Source organism: Pleurodeles waltl, chromosome 9, assembly GCF_031143425.1.
Source record: "Pleurodeles waltl isolate 20211129_DDA chromosome 9, aPleWal1.hap1.20221129, whole genome shotgun sequence".
In the NCBI taxonomy this organism is placed as follows: domain Eukaryota; kingdom Metazoa; phylum Chordata; class Amphibia; order Caudata; family Salamandridae; genus Pleurodeles; species Pleurodeles waltl.
Window position 1 is genome coordinate 988,652,159 of NC_090448.1, and position 21,353 is coordinate 988,673,511.

A 21,353-nucleotide genomic window follows, 5' to 3' on the forward strand; every position below is an offset into this window, starting at 1 on the left:
GAAGAAGCTCTCTGTACCAAAATTGCCTGGGCCATTTGGGATCGATTAGTATTTGGCGACAGGATTCCGCCTTCATCTTGGCTATGACTCTGGGAATTAATGGAATGGGGGGGAAAGCGTATGCATAGATCCCGGACCATCGCATTGAAAGGGCATTCCCCGAAGACCCTGGAAGGCGATCCCGACTTGTGTAAAATTGGCATTTGGTATTGCAGTTCATTGTAAAAAGATCTAGAGTTGGTCTCTCCCATGTTGCAAATATTTTGGCTCATTGGATTTGATTCAGTTCCCATTCGTGACAATTGCTGTTGGCCTTGCTGAGTGCATCCGCTAACGTGCTGTGCACCCCTGAGACGTGTTCGGCTTTCAAGGAGATGTTGTGGCTTGTTAGACAGATCCATAGATTTTGAGCATCTTGTGAGAGAGTTAAGGATCTCGTGCCTCCCTGCTTGTTGACATAATACATGCTGGTTGTGTTGTCTGTCCGCACCAGCACTCGAGAACCTTTTATCGTCAGGAGGAATGCCTGCAATGTGAGGAAGATGGCTTTGAGTTTTAAGCTGTTAAAGTGCATCAGCTTTTGATGGTTAGACCAATTCCCCTGGATCTGCAGATCTTAAAGATGACCATCCTTCCATTGATGCATCCGTCGTAATTATAAACTGATTTCCGCGCATGATCCTTGAAATCATATAAGAAGCAATCTAAATGCTTCACTGCGATAGGAGGGTGAAATCTTTCTGCCGCCCTTTCCATAATAGAATAAAACCCCCAATTTCTTCCAGAGGGGAATCAGCCGGAGGGTGTTGAGGTGGAGATGGAGTAGGGATAATGGTAGTCCTCCCAGTTGTCTGGTTGAGCCGTTAGTTCGCCTTCTTCCCTTACCTTATCCTCTGATGTGGAAGGATCGTCTCTAGGAGAAGAGATAGCACATGGTGGCGGTGTCATTCTGGGCATGACTGGGGGCAGTATATTTGACGTAGGATTAGAAACTGCACATGGCTGGGTGGATGGTGGTACCCCCGTCTGTGAAGGAAAGAGTTGTCTGTAGTCTGACAGCATGTCTTGGAGATCCTCTACTAATGTGCGAGGCATAAATATTTGCTCCTGAGGACGATGGAATTCCGGATGTTACTGTTGCTCAGTGTACTTGTGAGTAAAGGGTGGATGATAGTATCCCTCAAACTCCTGACTTTGGTCACCCTCATAATATCCTTCCTCCTCTTCCTGATATTTAACATGGAGCTCTGAAGGACTATGAGCTGGTCCAAAACTTCCTTCCTCACCTGACTCTTTCATGTCTAAAAGGTGACTTGGGAGAAGGGGTGAAATGTTTGTCATGTATGCCAGGATGGGTTCATGGCATTTTTTTTTTTTTATTTCGTTGACGGCATTGTCGTCGGTAATATCCGGTGGTATCGTCGACGGTGTTATCGTCGACAGTGAGACCATCGACGGTGGTGATGTTGTCGACGGTGTGGTCGGCGAGGTCTTAGGCGTCTCCGAGGTTCTCGTAGATGATATTGGAATCTGTATTGAAGATGTTGTCATCGTCGATGTAGATGGTCTCGTCAACGATACAGTGGTGATGGTGGTCGTCGACGATGTTGCCGTCAACAGTAATTTAGTCATTGACGAAGTTAGGACAGGAGATTTTTGTCCTTTTCGCTTCTGTGGCTTGCAAGGCATAGCTGGAGCAGATGAAGCTACCTCTGTAGAGGATTGTTTTTCTTTCTCTCTCTTTTTAGAATCCCTTGACTGGTGATAACTTTTAAGGGATTTTCTGCTCTCCTCAGAAGTTCCCTCCAGAGATCTAGCCCTTTTATGTTCTTAGGTACAGAATCACTATCTACATCAGAAGATGTTTTTTGGACTTTAGTTCTCTGTAGCCACAGCAACAATCTGCCTTCTCTGTATCTCAAAGTGTTTGGTGGAAAAGTTCGACAGATTTTGCATTCCTTTGCCTTATGAGTAGGGCGAAGGCAATAGATATAATTTTTAAGTGGATCATCCACATGAACTCTCTTTTTCCCACAGGTTTTGCAGGAACAACATAGGCCTTTAGAATCAGACATAATTGGATTTAATCAAAGTCCAAACCTTATCTGAAGTAATCTGTGGAAAAAACTGAGCAGAGCTCAGAAAGACTCCCTTCACATTTGACGTGCTGTGAAAATCTGAGGAAGTGAGCTTCTCTTGGGAGTGTTCTAGGGGCTGCTGTCGCCTGTTTGGTTATGGTTCAAGATTGGTTATTATATACTACTGTATAGGATACTGTGGGACTTCCACTCCGACGACTGAGAAGATGCAAGCATGTGAATCTATGAAAGATCCAATACTAGAAAACTAGGATAATGTTACATGGAGTTAAGATAATGATTGCCTAGAATATGTCTGCAATTACTGTCTCTATCTCATGCCAAAGTTTCCTAACATTTGGTTCACTGGAAAAGCATATGCTTTAGGTCTGATTATTTATGTTCACAAAGTCAGAAAGACAGAGAGTCATTTAAACCCTGTTTACGTAATTTCATGGGTGCCCAGTACCTTCTATCAATAGGCCAGTATTTACATTGATACAGCACTGGCAATATTTTTTGTTGAACAAATTTGGACTATAACTGTTCGGAAGAGGGGTAGTAGCCATCTCCATTAGAGAACCGCCCCATTTCTCATTCTGGCCTTCGGATAGTTTGTTATTTGTTTCCTCCAGTATTTTGCAAATACTGAAAGCCACAGGGTTCTTTTTATTTACATTTCTCAGATATGTAATGCATTCAGCTTCGTGAGTGAAGTTAATTTTCCTTAAAGCAGTTTTTAGCCTAAAAAATTTGTAGAAGTCAAAATCAGGTTGATCATCTTTTTGCTGTAGCACTAAAAAAGGCAAAGGGTCTCTTTATCCTGGAACAAGTTATAAATAATTATTTTGCTTTTTTCTGCCCAGTCTTCCAGAAGACTGGCTTTCCATCTAATTGAACATTCCTGTATGACCAGAGGGATGTTGTAGTTGATCCTCAGATTTTGTGCTGGAATTTAAAGTCGAGGATCTTGATAGCTTTAATCATGTCCAATAAGATGTTTAGCAAGGACAGAAAATTGAGGTTTGATATACTAAGTATATTGAGGAATAATAATAATTTTATTATGCCTTTTTCAATTTCCATCCAAGTTGGGATCAAAGGTGTGGATGGGGAGACCCACCAGCAGGCTTGTCTTAGTAAGAAGGCTATTTGGTAGTTCTGAAAATTTGGTAGGTTTAGGCCTCCATTTGATTTAGTTAGCTTCACATGTTTAAGAGCAATTCTGGCTGATTTATTTTTCCAAAGGTAGTCTGAAATTAACTTGTCAATTCCCTTATAGAAATTTGCATAGATGAAGAGAGGAAACATGCTGGTGATATAGTTAATCTGGGGGGAGATCCTCATTTTAATACATTCTATTCTTCTCCACCATATAATGAATTTCGGAAACCATGTTTCTAAGAGGTTTTTTATTTTCGGAGTTAGTATGTCTTCAATATGAATTTTTGTATCTGTAAGATTGTGTTTAAAGTCTATCACTAAATATTTTAGATGCTTAGATTTGATATTTAAGTCCAGTTGATCCTATTATTGTTGGGAGATATAGCTTATTTAGCAGAAAGATTTCTGTTTTGTCACTGTTGACAGAGTAACCTGAGACTACTGCTTATCTTTTAGTGATCTCCAATATTGACGAAATAGCTTGGCCTGCTTCATCCGTAAATAGTGAGACATCATCAGCATAGGTGGCCAGTTTCTAGGGGCCAGAGTAGAATGGTATACCTTTGATTTTGGGAGAAGAGTGAATGATTTTAGTCGGAAAATTAGACGAGGCAAAGGGCAACCCCTAGAGTTAAGTTGAACATTTTTGTCAATATCCTCGTTTATCCAAATGTACGCTGCTGGGTTGGTGCATAATGCAAGTAACATGTTTTCGAAAGGCTGGGCAAGTGCAGATTTCCTAAGCAGCACACGCAGATAAGTCCAGGAGACTTTATCAAAGGCCTTCTTTGTGCCTAAGGCTAGGGTCATCATTGGGGTGGAGAGACTTTTGCCTTTTCCAACAAATGTTTGAAGAGACTAATGTTATCCAAGGTCGGGCCATCTTCAGTAAAACCTGTTTGAGTGTTGTGGATTTGTTTAGGCACTGCTTTTGCTAGATGCATAGGTAAGATTTTATCATATATTTTCCAGTCTACATTCAGGAGTGATATTGGCATATAGTTTTTGGGTTCTAGTGGGTCTTACCCTTCTTTATGTATCACAACTTGCTTCTGATGACATAACCCTCACTTCTCCCATTTTCAAGTATTGTTCAAAAATCTCTTCCATGTGGGGAAGAAGTGGCTCTTGATACGTTTTGTAGAAAGAGGCAGGCAAACCCCGAGACCTGGTGCATTCCCATTCTTAAGAGAATGGACTGATTTTGAAATATCTGAAGTAAGTATCTGTTTATTTCATTCAGAAATCTCTTCCTAGTTCAACATAAGAGTTTTCATATTAGTCAGATAGTTCTGGCACATTTCAAAACCCACTGGATTATCAGGGCTATACAGTTTTGTGTAGAAAGACTGAAAGGTATTTAAGATGTTTCCTCTGTCAAGATGTGATTTACCCTGTTTGTCTTTAATGGCTGTGATAGTAGATTTATTGTTTTTATACTTGAGATAAGTGTCTAGTATCCTATCAGCTGTATTATATTCTATAAAGGGCTTGGCTTTCAACACATTAACCCACTTGTGTGCTCTTTCACTCAGAATCTTGTTATATTCGTATTTGAGAGAGATCAAAGTTGAGAATAGATCTTTCTTTTTAGTAGGTATGAATTCTTGTTTTAGTTTTCTGATCTTTCATTCTAAAGAGTTAAGTTTAGCACTTAACTTTCTGTTTTTTTGGCCATTATGCTGATTAGAGTACAACAGAAAGTTGCTTTCATTGCATCCCATAGGGTGGTTGCTAATTGAGATTGAATCTGAGATATTCTTTTCAAAGAAGTGATTGATCACATTTAGGATTGGATCTTTTCTTAGGGGGTCATTAGGTAGTTATTCATTCATCCTCCATTTTTTCCATGTTTAGGACATCTGAAGCCTAGGTTCATGGATATACAATCATGGTCATTCTGTTTCTTAACAGCTGTGTAGCAACATCCATATTAGATTCATGTATTATTCATTTGTTGGACCTCTTTTACACCAATTCTTGTTTCTTGGAGGAGAATAATATGTTCTTTAAGCTTGTGACAGAAATCTAAGATTGTTTTCCTTTTAACCTGGTAATTAAAGCTGTTGACATTAAGAGACTAAACATTTATAGGCCCACACGGCAGGGTCTCTGGAGTGTAAAACCGTGGATTGGTCTTTGCTAAATGTGTTTTCCCCTCTAAGTGCAGTAACACTTAGAAAGGACAGGGAAACAGTGACAGAGAACAGGCACAAGGATACAAAGAAAAAAGAGCAACAAAAAAACTCTTGAAAAACTACCCATCCACAATTTTCACATCCACCCATCCCACCTAGTTATTAAATGGACAATGTAGGCTACAGTTAGTCACTGCGTAGAAATCCAACAGTTAATGGTGATTGGTCTCTTAAAATAATATATTGCCAGATAATGCAGAAACAATGCTGGCAATCATTTTTAAACGACAAAGTGCAAACATATTGAATACACAAAAAAACAATAATATCAATATCATCTAATAAACGAGTACTGGAGATCCAAAAGATATACTGTCTAGAATAGAGATTAACTATCAATTTGTGATTAACGGCAGAACATTACAGGAACATGAGCACTGCATTAAAGTCTTGAAACATAGGACAAGTACAGGGCTGCTTGGCAAGCAATCTCCCACCAAGTTAAGCCTTCTCCTAGGTAAATGCATTATACATTAGGTTCCAACAGTATATATGCGAAGAGCATTGCGTTTGATTATAACAATTATTGACTCTGACAGTAGATATATATATATATGCTTCCTGCATGCAGAGACAACTTGCCACACATTAGTGAGTCCACTGGTAACAATAGCATATTAGCGAAAAGTAGTAACAAGGCAAGAGATGCTAGGTGTCCATATGTGGGTGCTGAAGTGATTAAATGTAGTTATTGAGGTCCGCTGGCCTGTTGAAGAGCATCCTTTTCCCATAATGGATAATTCTTAACTTTAACAGGCCCACAACGAAAAAAGTTATGTTATTTGGCTTCAGGTATGGTCTGAAGGATAGAAAACTTTTTTATCTCACAAAAGTGGCCTTGGTGTAATCCTGGGAGATTTCTAGTTTGGCTCTATTTCAAGCAATTATTTTGATTTTCCACACACAGTTGAGATACGATTCCGAAAGTTGATATTGAAGTGGACGGAAAATCATCGGTCTTGGTGATTGGTGGTTAATGTTTATTCAAGAGGGCACCCTGTGTCTTGTTCAATTTTGAAATCCTTATTGAAGGTGATGCCAATAACATGAAGGATCCAAGATTGCAAAAGGGAGACACAGCTATTATCATTTACTCCTGAGTTTTCTGGTAAGCTAAATATTCTGAGGTTCTCTTTTCTATTTCTGTCTTCTAACACTAAGAGTTATCTTTCCAGAGGTTCAACTTTCTGCCACAGTAGGGTGGTTCTCATTTTCCTGTGCAGATTGGCGGCCTTCAGTGTTGCTTATTCTCGATTTTGCTTCTTTGAGGAGATTAGCCAGTCCTTTAAGATCACTCCAAAGGCATACCATCTCAGGCTGTAGTGCATTGATATTTGTTTGGGTGCTTAGAGTGATTTCATGAAGCAGGTTAAGACGTTGAAGAATGGTTTCCATATGTGCCGCCATATCTTGTTTCCTTTTTATGGGTGAACCGGTTTAGTTTGCTTCAAGACAGATTTCTGTTCTTTAGTGTCTATGGTGTTTTTTTACATCTTTCTCTCTGGTGTCCACCATTCTGAGATAGTATTAGTATACTCAGAGTCAATTCCCAGAAATCGTGAGCTTGTCAGGAACGACAACATTACTAGGAGCCCCCCAACAGGTAGTCAAGGAAACTAGAGGAGAGGAGCAGGATGGTGCGAGTGAGACCTTAAATACCAATATGTACATATAAAAAAGTGGAGGAGAAACATCATATACTGAAGAAATCACAGTGAATTTGTATCTTATATGCAAAACGAGAATATTTGTTTCAGTTAGTGCGCCTTACGGTGGTCAGATTGTGATATAATCATGGTGCTAGAAAACTAGTGGAGTCACCATTTTGTATTCATACATTAGTTTGCAAGTTCACATATAAAGCAAAGGCAGAGTGTACCGGGATATGGAGAATCATAATCCAAGATCTCATTGTGTGGTGATTGCTCCTATTTATATATTTATTTTAACCAGACTCATGAACATAAAGTCATACCTTCCTCAAGTTGTGCTGGTACAGCCTCAAAAGGGGCAGCAGAACTTATCCTGCACCCTTAGACCTCAGCATCACCAAGCTCAGAGTCGTTCAAAACAGATGCTTCGGACCCCGGTGAGCTGGAATGTCTGAAACATGATGGAGCAGGAGAGAGAGAAAGCAGGGATGTTCCACGTCTCACCTGCAAATTCTATTCAGATACTCTTTGTTAATAAAATTTTTCAGAGGAATCCGTGCCTGGTCTCATCACATGGTCTGATACACCAATCTCCCATTTTGAAGAGAAACGTTTGGATAGTCTGCAATTACAATCTACAGTTCGTTCCCTACTGCTGAAGCACCATAACTAGGAGGTCATTTAGCGGAGCACCAGCCAAACTCCTGTGGCGCTTTGTACTTTTTATCAAAATATCAAGCCTAGGTATCAAGGATTTTTTACTAATGTAGTCAATTATGGGAATTGATTTAACTGACTTTTGTGCACCCCCTTAAAGTTGTAAAGAAAACAGTCTGATTCTGTGACTTGTACCATTAAATTAAACTGCTCTGATACTCTTGTTAACAATGAATAAAAGTGGGAGATGTAATCTAGTGGGGCGACTCTTTTGTTGTGTGGTTGCACCAAACACAAATGCTATATATTTGTCCCAGTCATCTGTATTTTTGGACGCTCTCAAAGCACTCCCTCCTCCTCCTCTATATTGTTGTCATCTGATGCATTTGTCACCACATGTGGGGGCTGTAGTGGTGAAGGGGGCCGTGTTGACTCCATCTGAGGTTAAGGTGGAGGTGGTTGAGGTGCACCTTTCAGGTGAGCGGGTATTACAGCATTACATTAATCTTGCATCATATTATCGAGATTGTCTAGTAGGGCACCAAGTACACTATGCAATGGTGGTTCCTGATAATGTTATTCCTCATAAAGTACAATGCCTATCACACTGGGGTAACTGCATCCACAATGGGATTCCTTCACCACTCAAAATTACATATGCTTTTCTTCCTCCTGTTCTTACGGCTCCTTATCTTCATCATCATCTTCGCATTTTATGTCCACTTGCACCTGGCTGATATTGTACCAAACAGACCTTAATCATATGGATCTCCTGTTTACAGAACTGTTTATGACATATGCTGTAGAATTTTACTTGGTAAAGTATCTTTAGGAGGAATAACAATTGCTTTCTTTTTTGTGTTGTCATGGTGTGCTGCTGTAAGGCAATGAGACATTAATTTTGTGGCCTGCACGACTAATGGGTCCTCAATCCCCGTCTCACTGGGAACCAAATACCCTCATGTAGCACTTGACTTTCTTGAGGTATCAAAGCAGAGAAGTCCAAGGTCTGCTCAAGGGAGGAGATGTAGGCTACCATTCAATCATCAATGATTGTCCAGTCTGTGCTTTTTCTTTAGAAAAGGTAAAGTACATGTATTACACACACAAAACTAATACAATGAATACAACAAATATACATAAGACTGGTGCAAATACTTTGGTAACATTGCACTTGACCCCTAAAATGTCCTGACCCCCAAAATAATACAGTACCCATATTCCTGTACAATATAGCACAGAAGGAAATAGGAGGGTGTCACTTTAAATGAAGCAGGTCTATTGGTTTGATCAATATTATCACACTTAAAGACCAGAATGACATGCCCTACGGCATCACTCTATCACTGACTTCAGTATTCATAATCCATCTGCAATCATAATTAATAAAGCATCGCAACCATTTGCAATTATTTTAATCAATGAAACACTGCAACCCTTCTTGATAAATCATTACTGTCAGCAATAACAGCAAATAAAGCATTGTGAAAATCACCTTAGGAGTGTCTGAGTCTTTCTTTGACCAACTTAGACCACAAACATGCAGCCATAGAACCAACCAATAGAGGCCACTGCATTCCAAAATGATACAACAAAATTTGCAGCCTTGAGAGTGCTTGATAGGTAGGCAGAAATTCAGGGGTGGTGTCATATTTTCCTAGACCCTGCAAACTAAGGAGCAGTACCAATATAAAACTTCCTTTAGGGGGGAGTTACTGCACTCCTGCAGTCTCCCCACACTCTCTTTTGGGTGGTGGTGCCCCCCGCTGTTGGAGGCCACAACAAGCAGCCACCATCTTAGTCAATTTCAGCCCCCCGGTCATTATGGGGTGCTCCTTCCAAGGAGCTTGAATATTTGATGAGCAGCTCCAGTATCATTCCTTGGTTGCTGAGTGGCATTGCGCAGTGCAGCTTCTTTTGTTTTGTTCCCTTTTTTTGTTTTCATTTTATTGAGGGTCCCTGATTCCACCTGGGCACCCAAAATGACCTCCGTTGATGGGACCAGCTCGGAGAGCCCAACTCCGGCTGCTTCTGTCTGCTCTCCACCCAGCCAGCATTCTCCTTTGCTGCCGGCGAGGGAGCTGGCAGTATGCTTCTCCTCTGCTCACTCAATGTGGGCAAGGTGTTCAGTGTTGTGGTGGCCACCCTGCACCTCCAGGGAGAGAGGGAGGAGCTAATTACCATTGGGGGTGGGCCAGGAGGGGGGAGGATATAGTGCTTTTCAGTCTCCTTGTTGCTCATCAGCCAGGAGATAGGGTCCAGGGCCACTTCCTTTGCGGTGGTGGTGGGAGGGAAGTGGCCCGGGACCCACTGCCAGGACCTTTCCCATCAAAACGTGAAAGAGGTCTGGGCCCCAGAGGTGTGGGTGCCTTCCTTTGTTAAGTGGATCTGGGCTGTCCCAACCATGGTACATAGTGACAGTTGAAAAAGGATGCAGATTTTGTTTCCCCACCCTTTCCCCCTCAGGAGCTAAGTGGAGTACTAATCGTTCCCTTTGTGTGGGAAGGCTTTTGTTAATTCTGCTGGAGAATAATGTAATTAGCTTGGCACAGCAGTGTGACAAAAGGCATGGACTCTGATCCCAGCTGAGCCAGAGAAATATGACAATTCTGAACGACTCATAAAATGTACATATAGCTGCTTGGGACTTGCATAATCCATCTTGATGCATTGTTCACCCCACTTTGATATCTATATGGACTTTGTAGGCCAAAGGGAAGCAAAACTGCACTCTAAGGCAGATTTCCCCCTATGAATATAATAAAGTCACTGCAGACAAAACAGTAAACCACACTGATATCTCCTATGAGTGGTCACTAATATTCTAAGGTCTACCCATGTCAAAATTTTATCCTGCAGAGTCCCCTCCATGCCAGGATATCTGTCTGCAGTTATCAGGCTGTGCACAACGGTATTGTCGCACCTGTTGTCCTCACATGTGTGCACAAATGTTCACGTGTAACCTGCCTAATGCCCTTTACCCTTGCTGCATTGTAGTGGCTTTATCTTAAAAGGCAGACACTGGTGGTAAACATGCACAGTCCGTTTACCGTGTGATTATCGTGGGTGAGATACCAGTTGCGACAGTAGAAAGACCAAAAACCAGGTGATCAAAAAGAGAAAAATCTGGGTGTATTAAATGGGCAGAACCCATTTTGCTACAGTTGTCTGAGGTGGGGCTGTAGAGCATGGCTTCGACAGAGGGGCTCATTTACAAGCCCCTTGTGCCACTGTAGCATAATTATTTTTAAACACAGAAAACTCGGAACTTTGATTATGCTGCTCTTGCTGGGCTATCAGCATTGTACCAGATCAGTTTTCATTTCGTTTCTAAAAAACAAAACATCAACTACTTTGTTTTTACAATTAATATCAGTTATTATCTATCACAGCTGCAGACCAAGAAGAAGATAGGCAGTTAGGACAGTAGCTGAGCTTTGAGTGGGCAAGTGATGGGTACAGGAGTTCATAGAGGCTGCTATACTATAAATATGTGTGCATAGTGTCAGCATATCGCTTATGGCAACTTCAGGGCGCTTGAATACTTATTTTGTTTCTGTCATTCGTGCAGTGGTGGAACAGTATTCCTGAGTTTTCAATAGTTCCTGTTTTAGCTGTTTGGAAATTACAAGTGTTGCTTTTCACATCTATCCTTTTCTTTATTATGTACAACTCCTCAAGAGCAGAATTATTTGAATCTGTGTTTTTTTGGCGGGAACTTGTTCTCGAGGCTAAAGGCATTCTGATGGCTAATGGCGTCAGGGGGGCTGAGGCTATTTTGTTAATGGTGCCTGACGTCTTCGGACTACCTTTTTCATTTCAAACTATGATGAATGTATTATTAAGCAAGGTTTACTTTATCTGGAAGATAAACATATATTGGCAGTGTAGCATTACGTAGAGACATTACATCTAAAAGCCAATTAATCATGTTCTGCATTGTGCATGTAAACAGAATGTGTGCATCTGAGCATGTTCAAAGGTGTTGTTGAGCTTGTGCTGTCAAAATGGTTGCGTCAGCTGGTGGCGGGAGGTGACGCAATGCGTCTCAAATGACTTACAGATTTTGTATGCTGTGTGTGACAGTGAATGAAGGAATGAAGAGGGGAACAGTAACGATAGTGAGAATGTTTGAGCAAAATTTCCTAATCCACTGGGTATGTGTCAGGCATCATTTCATCATTTTCAGCTGCAGCTGGTTTAAAGTAAAGAGCTGCTCTGAGGAGGTGCGAGGGGGGTGGGGGGGTATCAGTCATCCTACAACAATAATGACGTTCTTTAGGTAGAGCACCATACTACTGTTTCTAAGTGCTGCCAAAGTTATTGATTTAGAAATGACAAAAAGGGTGAGTTAGCCTTCCCAAATTCATAATCCTGACAAGCATGCCACAAAAAGTCAGAAGAAGGTGATTACCACATCGAGCCATCTTGCCTAGAAAAGGGCACTAAAATGTCACTTTGACAAAGGTGGCAACAACCTTTGCACTACTCCTTGTGCATGAGACAAGCACAGACAGTCACAGTGTCTGTCACAGTCACAATGTATTGATTGGTTAGACCCCAAGTAGTACTGGGAGACCTGTGCTGGCTTACATTTCCGACTTCTACTCTGGGGCTTGACTACCAGACATTTAGGCCCTCATTAAGGCCCTGGCCACAGTGGTGGTCTCACCGACGACGGGCCGGAGGTTAAGACCACCACATTATGAGTGTGGCGGGTTGGCCTCTGCCAACCCACCACATCCCGCAGGTACCGCCAGGGCGGTTGGACATCCGGGCAAGAGATTAGCATCTGACTCGGCGGTCCACTGAAGACCACCGGCGGTATCACGAGTCGGCTTTCCACCAGGGTTTCTGCGGCGGTAGCACCGCCACTAAAACCCTGGCGGAAAGACTACCGGTGACCGGAAATTTCTTTCCTGTCGCCAGCAGATGACTCCCCCAACCCCCCTGCAATCCCAATACTCCCCCACACCCTCTTCCATACCAGAAGCCCTCCTGCCCCCACCCCCCTTCCAGTACGACACCACCCACCTCCCACCCCCTTCCAGTACACCACCCCCCACCTCTGCATGCACACACATGCACAAACACAACCACAGGCACCCCGCGTACACTCATTTACCAACACTTACATACATGCATTCACTCACACGCATCCATACAAGCATTCACTCACACACATCCATACACGCATTCACTCACATGCATCCATACACGCATTCACTCAAACATTCCAATACGCACTCACTTCAACAATCATACACACATTCAAACACCCATAAACACGCCTTCAAACACTCATAAACACATGCATACACACTTACATTCACACACCCAGACAACACCCACTCACACATGCACACACAACAACCCCCACCATCCCCACCCGTCGGACGATCAACCTACCTTGTCCAGCGAGGAGGTCGTCTGGCAGGGAACAGGTGCTTCCACTGCCACCAGGAAACAACCAGACTGTATTACAGGTTGTAATAAGGCTGGTGGATTCCTTTTGGTGTGGCAGGGCCGGTGGTGGAACCGCCCCTGCGCCTCCGACCGCCAGCACGACTACTAGAGGATTTCCACCTAAACTGTGGTGGAAATCCTTCAGTACTCGTAATATTGTGGTCGGGAGACCGCCAGCACTGTCGGTTTTCTGGCGCCCGTGGCTTTAGTGGTCGTCTGAAAACACAGCAGAAGTCATAATGAGGGCCTTATTAGTGCTCCCCTAAAGCATTTACATTCACAGAATCTGCAGAGAATGTCTATTTGTTTGTGATTCCTGATACATTGCTTCACATTTTTGGAATGTTCATCGTGATACATAAAGACACGCCATGGTTTTTGCTTTTCTCCAAGCCATTTGTAGTGAAAAAGCGTGTATATTTAAGAGCTATTCCAACCCCACCCATAGACAGGTCCACTCTTTCCGGATTCGTAATCTTAGTCTGCTGTGTTAACCAACTCAGACAACTCACAACTATTCTGTGATCCAGAGCAGCCATGTAAGACAATGGGTTAAAAACGTAAGATAATTGGTCTTATGACAGAAACTATGGTCTCAGTGGTATTGAGATCAAAATATGTTATAAGAGCTCTTTACCGAGACATTTCCCACTACTTGGTCTGTAACCTTCTGCACATCGTAGACACTCGTACGAACCAGGAGTGTTAATGCAGGCATCACCAGGGCAGGAAGAAGGGTACTGACACTCATCGACATCTGCAAGGGAAAAATTATTTAATTAAGGTAACATAAATAGAGTTCCGTAAGTAAATGGAGACAAAAAGAACCATGACATAAATATCTATCAAAATATGCAGACATAAATAACTCTTCATTCACATATACAAGAAAAGTACTCAATCACAAGCTTACGGAATGCAGAACGGTTAGTAACCTGTAATCGTTGTTCTCCTCCTCAAGAGAAATCTCCATTATACTTATTAGCACTGGATTGTCCTCCCCGTCTTGGTGCCATTTGACGAATCTTCAAATTTTCACAAAACTTATTTTTAAATGTCCTATCCAATTCACCTCCTTCCTGGAAATTTCAGGTTGATCCGTCAAGTGAGGACCAAGAAAAAAGGGGAATCCCAAAACACATTTTTTTATAGTCAAAATTAGATACAGTTACAGCCAAAACGGCTGAACGGAATTACACCAAATTTGACAGAACACTACATCTTGATCCAAAAAGCATGCGTTTTGTGATTTAGTGTAAATCCGTTCAGTAGTTCTGGAGATATTAAAGTTTAAAAATGCAAGAATATATAGTTACAAGAGCCCTTGAAAGGCCCTGGGAAACCTATCTCCGAAGGTGAAGGTATTTTTAAATGGGGAGTGGGGCACCCTTCCTGAAGCCATCCTATGGCCCAGAGGACCCCATCCCAGTGTCCTAGGGTCCCCATTACCTGGGACAGTGATGTTCCCTATCCTGGAGGAAGCGGGTGTGGAATCCATTTTAATTCCCTGCCTACACTCTCCCAGGCAGGAAACACAGCTTTGCTCCTGCTCGATGGGAACAGAGCAAACCACTGCTCCCACTGGGAGTGAGCAAAACAACATAGCCAGCTCCTGCTAAACCTAGGATAGGTGCTGGCTGGAAAACTGGCAGGGGCTGTAGTGGCCTCGGGGCTCTCCCACATCCTCCAACATTTCAAAAACATGTTGGTGCCACAGGTAGGCACCGGGGAACCCATGGCAAAATAATGTCCGGCTCCCGCCGGCTCCCAGAATTTGTACTGGCCAGGGAGCCACCAGGGCTGCAGTGCCTTGGGGCTCCCCACTTGGCCTCCATCATTTACTAATGGTGTGGGTGCCTGGGGGCACACATGGTATAATAATGCCCAGCTCTTACCGGCACCCCGTGTGGGTACTGGCTGGGGAGCTGACAGCGGCTGCGAGGGCCTTGCTGATTCCCACGGCTCCAAAGTTAATATAAAGTGTTGGTGTCCTGGGTGGGACTAAGACAACCAAAAATTAAAATTAAAATAACGAATGAGTGGTTTATTATTCACTGCTCCAGGCAAGGTCAGTCCCATAATGCCCTGCAAGGGCTTTTTAGTTATATTTTTTGATTCTGGTGGTGCCTCTAAGAGGACAGGGAACCACCAAGCATTTTTCTTAATGTTGCAGAAGAGTGCAGGGAGCCCAGCAGGCCCCAGTCACATCAAAAACATAGTAGGCCTCCTGGGTCATTGAATCCATTTGACTCAGTAGTTGAGTCTACGACTGTGGTTTGTGGCCTGAAAAATGTAAAGAACATACTCAAAGACGTTATTTTTTTTATTCTTCATTGAAAATATTGTGACAGTCACTATAATTGAATATTGCAATGTGTGAATTTATAGAATATACATCTACATCTGGTTGTAGTTATTGGTGACTTTCTGACTTAGCCAATGCGTCTGCTTTGTATATGTTGATGTGCTGACTCTTTGATAAAGCTAATAGGCCCACCACTTTTTATATTTTGGTGTTCTGATCCTTTAACAAAGCCAGTAGGCCTGCCTTACTGACCTGGTTGTGCGTGGCGGGGTGTTGTGCAACCGCGGGGGTTTGGGTGCCTGCATGGGAGGTTGGGCACCAATGGGCAGTTGGGCGCAACGCCTGTCCTTGTGCCGTGAAGTAACTAGAACTCACGCTCTCTCTCACTGCACTGCTAATTACCTTACATATTACATTACTCATGACATGTTCTATGACATCACTGATAACATCACTGCAACATTTCAAATGATAATACTGTGCATGGGATCGGCAAGAATTATAGTTGCTTAAGGGCACGAGTTACAGTGCCTTGCGATAATTATAACTGGTGAACTTCAGTGCTTTCACCTAACTATAACTTTCCTTTAATTTTTGGTTTTTCAGGTAATGTAAATAGCCACTCTGTAGTTAAAGTTAGGATTCCCAGAGAAATGAATTCCTTCGATTTTTGTGTGCGATAACTTTGCCATTGTTTCACAAATCCCCACAAAACTATGCAGACCTATTGCTTTTCTACATTGGTGGAGATACAAAGTTTTGCAGAGCTTTATCAAGGGGCTTCAAAGAAAAAAAGGGGTCTCAAAACGCATCTTTTCGCCAATCCATTTTCCAAAGACTAATTAGACAGACATAGCGGCAAAATGGCTGAACAGATTTTCATGAAATTTGGCAGGAATATAGATTCTGCCTGGAAAGGATCCTTTTTGCTATTTAATGAAAATCCACTTAGTAGTTCTGTACTTATATAGCTAAGAAACTTAATGATATCTCAGGCCATGGTATACAGTGGTAATTGCATAGTATACAGGGGTACTTGCTGATAACAAGGCAGTATATGATTTACTAATGACCACATGGTAAAGTTAAAGACAACCATCCTGTTTAGGCCACATTTTGGCTGTATTCTGGGTTACGGCTTTATATATAGGTAAGTAGTAGGTTTTATTGTTGCTCCCTAACTATTATTACTTTAATACTTAATTCAAGTGGTAATAGGGAGGAAATATTATTAATATGTTTCTAAAAAAAAATTAAAAAAAATAACGTACTACCGCAGTACTACCTAGTAAGTACTACAGTACTTTACACATTTAAAAAAAAATGAAATATGTAAAAAATTAAATAAAAACAATACTACATTATATTTAAAGGGAATTATGGTGTAGCACAGTGTTTTTTTTTTCATTTTCTATATTTACGCTTTTTGTCATTGTACACTTACCCTGTGCTCTGGGTTTTGAGGGGAAATTTAGTCTAGCACAGCGTACTTCAAAAAATTAAGAAAAACATATGTCAAAATTCAAAATAAAAATCTACTTCACTATATTTACCATTAAAATCAAATATGCATACTATGTGCGGTCTAACCAATGTGGTACTACCGCGATATTCCACAAACTTTTTCTAAAATATATAAAAGTAATACAACTTTTACCTACCTTTACACATTTACATAAACTGACTCATCTCTTCCTTTACCCTTATAAAACAGTAGGACACTATGGGGGTCATTCTGACCCCCGCGGGCGGCGGAAGCCGCCCGCCTGGCGGGAACCGCCAGAAGACCGTACCGCGGTCGAAAGACCACGGCGGTCATTCTGAGTTTCCCGCTGGGCTGGCGGGCGACCGCCAGAAGGCCGCCCGCCAGCCCAGCGGGAAACCCCCTTCCACGAGGATGCCGGCTCCGAATGGAGCCGGCGGAGTGGATGGGGTGCGACGGGTGCAGTTGCACCCGTCACGATTTTCAGTGTCTGCCACGCAGACACTGAAAATCTGAATGGGGCCCTGTTAGGGGGCCCCTGCAGTGCCCATGCCAATGGCATGGGCACTGCAGGGGCCCCCAGGGGCCCCACGACACCTGTTCCCGCCAGCCAGGTTCTGGCGGTGGAAACGGCCAGAGCCAGGCTGGCGGGAAGGGGGTCGGAATCCCCATTGCGGCGCCGCCGTGGAGGATTCCCAGGGGCAGCGGGAAACCGGCGGGACACCGCCGGTTTCTCGTTTCTGACCGCGGCTGTACCGCCGCGGTCAGAATGCCCATGGGAGCACCGCCAGCCTGTTGGCGGTGCTCCCGCGGTCGTTGGCCCTGGCGGTCCATGACCGCCAGGGTCAGAATGACCCCCTATATGATTATAGGGTACTTAAAAGCTAGAACACACCCAAAGTGGGGTCTAAACAAAAAGGCTGCCTTTTAATTTTGCAAGGGCAGTCATTAGCCAGTCATATACTGTTTCGTCATCGGCATGTACCACAGTATACAGTGAAAATTACTGTAGTATACCGCAGCCCAATAAATCACTAAGGGCCTCACCTCATTATGAGTCTGGCGCTCAGACAAGCCTACCGCCAGACTCGCGGTGAGTAGACCGCTGCGGAGCTGGCAGTCTCCCCACCAGCCCCATTACAAGGTTTCCACTGGGCTGACCTGTGGAAACCAAAGCTTCTGCTGGTCAGCCCAGTGGAAACTGTGTGTCACCATTGCTCTCGGTTCCACATGGAGCCAAGGCCAATATTATCAAACGGGGGGGGCAGCACCTTCAGAATGCCCACTGGCTTACCGCCAACCTTTACATGGCGGCCAGACTGCCATGGAAAGTCTGGCGGTAAGTAGAGTTGTGGTCAGCCAGGCAGCGCTCATCTCAGCGCCGCACTGGCTGAGTACAACTAAGACTGCTGTCGGACATGGTTCCCGATGGGGACTGTGGTCCCCTGCTGGTCCAACCAGTACTATCTTTATGACTGTGGAGTCTCTGCACATAAAAAGATAAGACTGTCCGATCTTTTTATGTGCTGAGACTGAGCAGTGGTAAACAAACTACTTGTAAAAATACCTTTACGAATAGCAAACAAACGTAAACTTGTGTAAGTTTACCTTTGTGAATCAGGCCCTATAACTATAAAACTACTGAAACAATTTAGATCTGCTACCAAAAAGGACCCTTTACACCCCACAATCTATATTTGTGACACATTTCATCTAAATCCATTCAGCCATTTTTTCATTACATCTGTTTAAACAATGCTCTACAACACAACACTCCACTCCAATGTATGGCACACCACTGAACTCTGATACATCATTTCACTTTACAACACCTCGCTTCACTTTACAACAAACAACTCATCCTTTGACATTCTGTGCCAGTCCACTCTACCACACACCAATCCACTCTACGACACGCCACTGTATTCTACCAAATGCCACTCCACTCTACAACATGCCATTCCACTCTATGACACTCCACTTGATGACACACCACTCCATTCCACTCTCCGACATGCCACACCCCTCTAGGACATACCACTCAACTCTATGGTACTCCAGTCTATGATATCCCTGTACACTGCACCCCACTCCACTACAGGCCTCTCCTCTCTAAGACACTATACCGCACGCCACACTATGAAATGCCATTTCACCCTACTGTATGACACACCACTCCACTCTACGCCACTCCACAGTGCAACACGTCACTCCAATCTACGATAGTCCACTCCACTGAATGACCCTGCACACCACTATACTCTACGGCACACCACTCCACAACACGGCTCTTCACTCTATCAGACATCACTCCACTCTAGACATACCACTTCAGTCTACCCCATTCCAATCTACACCCCTCCACTGTAACACACTATACAACATGCAACTGTATTACACCCCACTCCATTCTACTGCACGGCATGCTACTACACTCTATGCCATTCCACAACACTCTACTTCATTGTATGCTCCTCCAGTACATGCCCCCCTACTACACTTTACAACATGCCACTCCACTTTATGACACTCCACTCCAGTCTACGACTCAACACTCCACTCTTAGATACTCCAATGTGCAACACTCCATTCCATTCCACACTATGACAATCCACTCCATGATACATCACTCCAGTCTACTACAAGCCACTTCACTATAAGACATGTCACTCCACTCTACCACACGCCACTTCACTACGCAACATGTCACTCCACTTTACACCAATGTACGACACTACTACACTCTTCAACACTGTACACTCCTCCCCTCTACAACACTTTACCCCACTCTATCCCACTTTCCTCCAGTCTATGCCACTCTACAACGCTTTACTCTACATCAAGTCCCTCTATGCCACTCCACACCACTTTACAGAGCACTACCCTAAGACACAGTACTGCACTATACTCCACAGTACTACAATACTCCACTCCACAACACTCTAAACATCTGTATGCTACTCCTCTGTGTAACACTCCATACTAACACTCTACTCCACTTTATGCCCCTCCACTGTATAATACTCTACTCTATGCCACTCCTCTCCTTGCCACTCTACACCACTCCACACTATGCTTTTCCACTCTACAATACTCCACTCTATGTAACTCCACTCTAAGATATTCTACTCCATACCATTCCACTCTATTCTACTACACTGTACAGCACTCCACTCTACACTATTCCACTGTTATTCCACTCTACGCCACTCCACTCTACACCATTCCACTCCATGCCACTCTAATGAAGACCACTCTACTGTGAGCCAATCCACTCTACACCACTTTCTGCTATCCCACTCTATGCCACTCCGCTATACATTACTCTATGTTATTCCACTGTACGCCCCTCCACTATAGGCCCCTCCAATGTACTCTGTTGAACTGTACACCACACCACCCTACATCACTTCACCCTACGAAACCCCACTCTACTCCATTCTAAGACACTCCACTGTACAACACTTCACTCTATGACACTCCACTCCATTGTAATCTATGACAGTCCACTTAACAACACTCCCAACACTCCACTCTACGATTTGAAACATGTTTTTAATAAAAAAGCAAAACCATTCAAATTCAATAAAAAAATTAAAGGGCAAAGATTCGTTATATGTAGGAAAAGTTCATGTATTTGTTCCATCCAAATCAAACTTAAGCTCCATAAACACGAGAAAGTCTATAGATATAGGTATACCTTAAATTAAAAATGTACACACCACCCTCGAATTACTATAACTTTATTTATTCTTTTCATACAGACCAGCACTTTCGAAGATACCCAATATAGGTGATATCTAAAATAGACATTTGTCTGATCTGTGTTGTTATATTTATCAAGCAGTTACTAAGGAACTTCAGCGATGTCCATAATTGTGATGTCATTAGGGTTAAGGTCATGTGACATGCCTTCCTCGGAAGAATCAGTCAGAGGTCATAAGATGTCACTTCCTGTGATGTCATTAAGGGCAAAGGTTGTGTTATGTCACTTCTGCTACTCCTAGAATTTTGACGTCCAAGTTGCTACCTGTTGTGAGACCCATCACCTTGCTCAAAGCCTGTGTCTGGAGAGTAGGCTGAGTATTGCATTTGAAAGGCAAACAATCCAAACACAACCTTTTTTTGCCTTAAACAGTGAATCCACATCCCTGGTTTGGAAAACACATATGAAGTTTGAATCCAAACCACCCCACTTTGTTCTAGTACCAAGGTTGTCTTGACCAAGTGATGGAAAACACCACATCGTAATCAAAGAACTGCTGTGCAATAAGGGCTAGTGTCTGTCTGACAACCAGGCTTCCAGATGTTAATGGACATCATCTGAAGTCTGCACTTTCTGCTGGAGGA

General features: G+C 43.0%; 1 protein-coding gene across 5 annotated transcripts in view; it reads right to left on the reverse strand.

Moving 5' to 3' along the window:
• LTBP2 (latent transforming growth factor beta binding protein 2) overlaps positions 1 to 21,353 on the reverse strand; it is a 1,514,902-nt gene that overhangs the window by 440,634 nt on the left and 1,052,915 nt on the right. For all 5 annotated transcript variants that reach the window (XM_069208495.1, XM_069208492.1, XM_069208494.1 and 2 more), the window contains one exon: positions 13,853 to 13,972. In XM_069208495.1, coding sequence (XP_069064596.1) covers positions 13,853 to 13,972 — 120 coding nt within the window. The remainder of the gene's footprint in view (positions 1 to 13,852; positions 13,973 to 21,353) is intronic.